Source organism: Oryzias melastigma, linkage group LG1 (assembly GCF_002922805.2).
Source record: "Oryzias melastigma strain HK-1 linkage group LG1, ASM292280v2, whole genome shotgun sequence".
Classification (NCBI taxonomy): Eukaryota; Metazoa; Chordata; class Actinopteri; order Beloniformes; family Adrianichthyidae; genus Oryzias; species Oryzias melastigma.
In genome coordinates, this window is record NC_050512.1 from 18,603,185 (window position 1) to 18,605,875 (window position 2,691).

Consider the following 2,691-nt stretch of genomic DNA (forward strand, 5'->3'; position numbering starts at 1 on the left):
GAGCAATACAGTGCTGCCTGAGTTAACCTGAAAAGAAGCATCAGAGGCCAAGCTGGATTATAGGAGGATTGAGGACCATCTGGATAGCAACAACAGCAGGTAGGTGTGGCAGGGACTCCAGCATCTCACTAATTTCAGGACAAACCCCAGAGCTGTTGAGGGTGAGACCATGGCAGTGGAGCTAAACTTCTTTTTTTTTTCTACCTCAAGGTGGAGCTATCAGAGATACCCACACCACACCTGAAGGCTCAGAGCAGCATAACCCTCACAATCAACAATCTGGAACCCAGTCATGAATCCAACTACTTAATCATACTCTGTCTGGGTACTGAAAGACCATAGATCAGCTTGTTTGAATCTTTACCAAGATTTTTTTTACCAGTAGCTAGCCCTGTCTACTGTTCTACCATGTCTGAAATCCTCCACAATAGTCCCACTACCAAAAAAAATCTCCCATCTTGAGCCTGAATGACTACCAGCCAGATTTGCTTACACCAGTGGTAAGGAAGTGCAAGAAAAAAAGTGGTCTAGATCAGGGGTGTCCAAATCCAGGCCTCGAGGGTCGGTGTCCTACATGTTTTCCAACAAGCCTGCCATTAGAGCTCCTTATTGGCCAAACACACCTGATCCAGGTAATCAGCAGCAGATAAGACAGAGTTTCTGGAAAACCAGCAGGAGGTCGGCCCTTGAGGCCTGGGTTTGGACACCCCTGTTCAAGAGTAACATTACATCAATCCTGCCAGCAAGCTTTGACACTCACCAGTTTTCCTACAAAAGAAACAGATATAAAGAGGACACTATACCACAGCCCTCCATGCTTTCCCACCTAGAGAAGCTACGTCCTGATGTTCTCTGTAAATAATAGCTTGGCTTTCAACACAATTCTTGCCGCCAGACTGGTTGACAATCTTAAGGAGTTGGGGTTCTATACTCCATTCGCATGAGGATCATTATCTTTCTAACTGGTTGCAGTCAGAAGGTTAAAGTGGGCCAAAAAAACTCTAATGGCCCTTAGCCACCAGCCTCCCAAAGGCCGGTGTTCTTAGCCCTCTTGCTCTACACTCTTCACACCCACGACTGCATCTCAGTTCACCATAGTAACACCATAGTCAAGTTTGCAGACAACACTACAATGGTGTGGCTCATATGAGGAAGGGATGAGTCAAGATAGAGCAGCTATCAAGGTGGTGTAAGGAGAATGATGTGCTCCTCAACAACACAAAGACAAAGGAGCTTATTGCTGACTGCAGGAGGAAGAAAACAGACACCACTTTCTATTAGTGGAAATAGAAAGTGTAGAACGAGTGTCAGACTTCTGGTTTCTGGGGGTGAAAGGTAGAGGAGCACAAAAACCTCTGAGCTGCTGAGAAAGGCCTAGCAAAGACTCTACCTCATAGGGGCACTGAAGAAGAACAACATCAACAGAGACTACAAGTTTTATTTTAGTGCTCCACAGAATGCATATTCTACCAACTGGATTGACATATTCCACCACCTGCACAAAAGCTCAGAGGAGAGCCCTCCAGAGGGTCATAAACACTGGTATAGAAGATTGTTGGCTGCCCTTTGTCAACACTTTGTATTAAGAAAGTCCAAAGCATCATTAAAGATACATTTCACCTCAGACAAGATCTGTGTAAAACATGACCACCAGGGAGGCAATATAGGACAAATGGACATATTATCAAACACTCTCAATAAATGAAAACAGGGGTATACAAATGAAAAAGAGATGTATTTCTCTGGCATTAAGATAAAAAAAGTACCTTACCTCATTTTCACAGCAGTTTGTTTTGCAGAGCACAGAATTATTATTATTTTTTTTTTTATTTCAATCTGGAACATATTGAGGATTTACACTCTACCATTTGTAGACATCAAAAGAGCAACTCAGGGGTCAAGTAGTTTTTAGCATTAATTTACAAAATCTAAAAGAAGTATTTTTAGAGACAAAACCAGATCCATACCACTCCACAGGCCAGCAAACTCAGTCTTGCACATGTATGTAAAATTATAACATAATTGCACCCAAGAAAAAAACAGAGCCAAACAAGCTCTTAGGCACAATACTGATCGCCTGATACTAGTGGGGACATTTAGGTACCATTTTGTCTCACATGTCTGAAGTTGCATGTTTTAAAAAGAAACTAAAACTCTCTGTTGGAAGATTCAGATGGAAAAGACAGTTCAGCCAAATATTTGCACTCACCTGTCTGCGCAAATCCCTCGTCTTTTTAGTCATTTTGTCGATGGCTGAGTTCAGCGGGTCACCTTTCTCTTTTCTGCCGGTCTGTAAAAACAAAGCAAAACAACATCTCATTGTAGTTACCGTATAATCATTTTAATTCCTAATACATAATTAACAATTGTGGTCCCACTTTGTGCAGGAAACAATAAACACTTTCTAGAGTGTATCATCTTCTTGTTTCTTAATGTTTTAATTAGTTTTTTTCTTGGCTTTAATATTTGTAAAAATTACTTCCAAAAAGGTTTTGTGAGTTGCAGATTACCAAAATGGAAGTGTGTTTTGACACAGCACCAAGCTGACACCAGCCTGTTTCTTGCTGAGCAAAATCATAACCAAAAGTGTTTGCTATGTTCTCTTACAGCTACCCTATCTGGCAAGCATAAATTTAGTTGTCGCCAATTCCCCCTTTGTGCTGCACTTCCTGTCAACGCCAGTTCCCAATG

The 2,691-nt window shown here is 41.7% G+C and overlaps 1 protein-coding gene across 2 annotated transcripts in view; it reads right to left on the minus strand.

Moving 5' to 3' along the window:
• LOC112157044 (catenin alpha-2) overlaps positions 1–2,425 on the minus strand; it is a 91,634-nt gene extending 89,209 nt beyond the window's left edge. Inside the window, exon 1 of one of the 2 annotated variants that reach the window (XM_036212653.1) lies at positions 2,210–2,425. In XM_036212653.1, coding sequence (XP_036068546.1) covers positions 2,210–2,320 — 111 coding nt within the window. In that variant the 5' untranslated portion in view covers positions 2,321–2,425. The remainder of the gene's footprint in view (positions 1–2,209) is intronic. The other variant, XM_024289495.2, reaches the window with a different exon arrangement.
• Between the last annotated feature and the right edge of the window lie 266 nt (positions 2,426–2,691).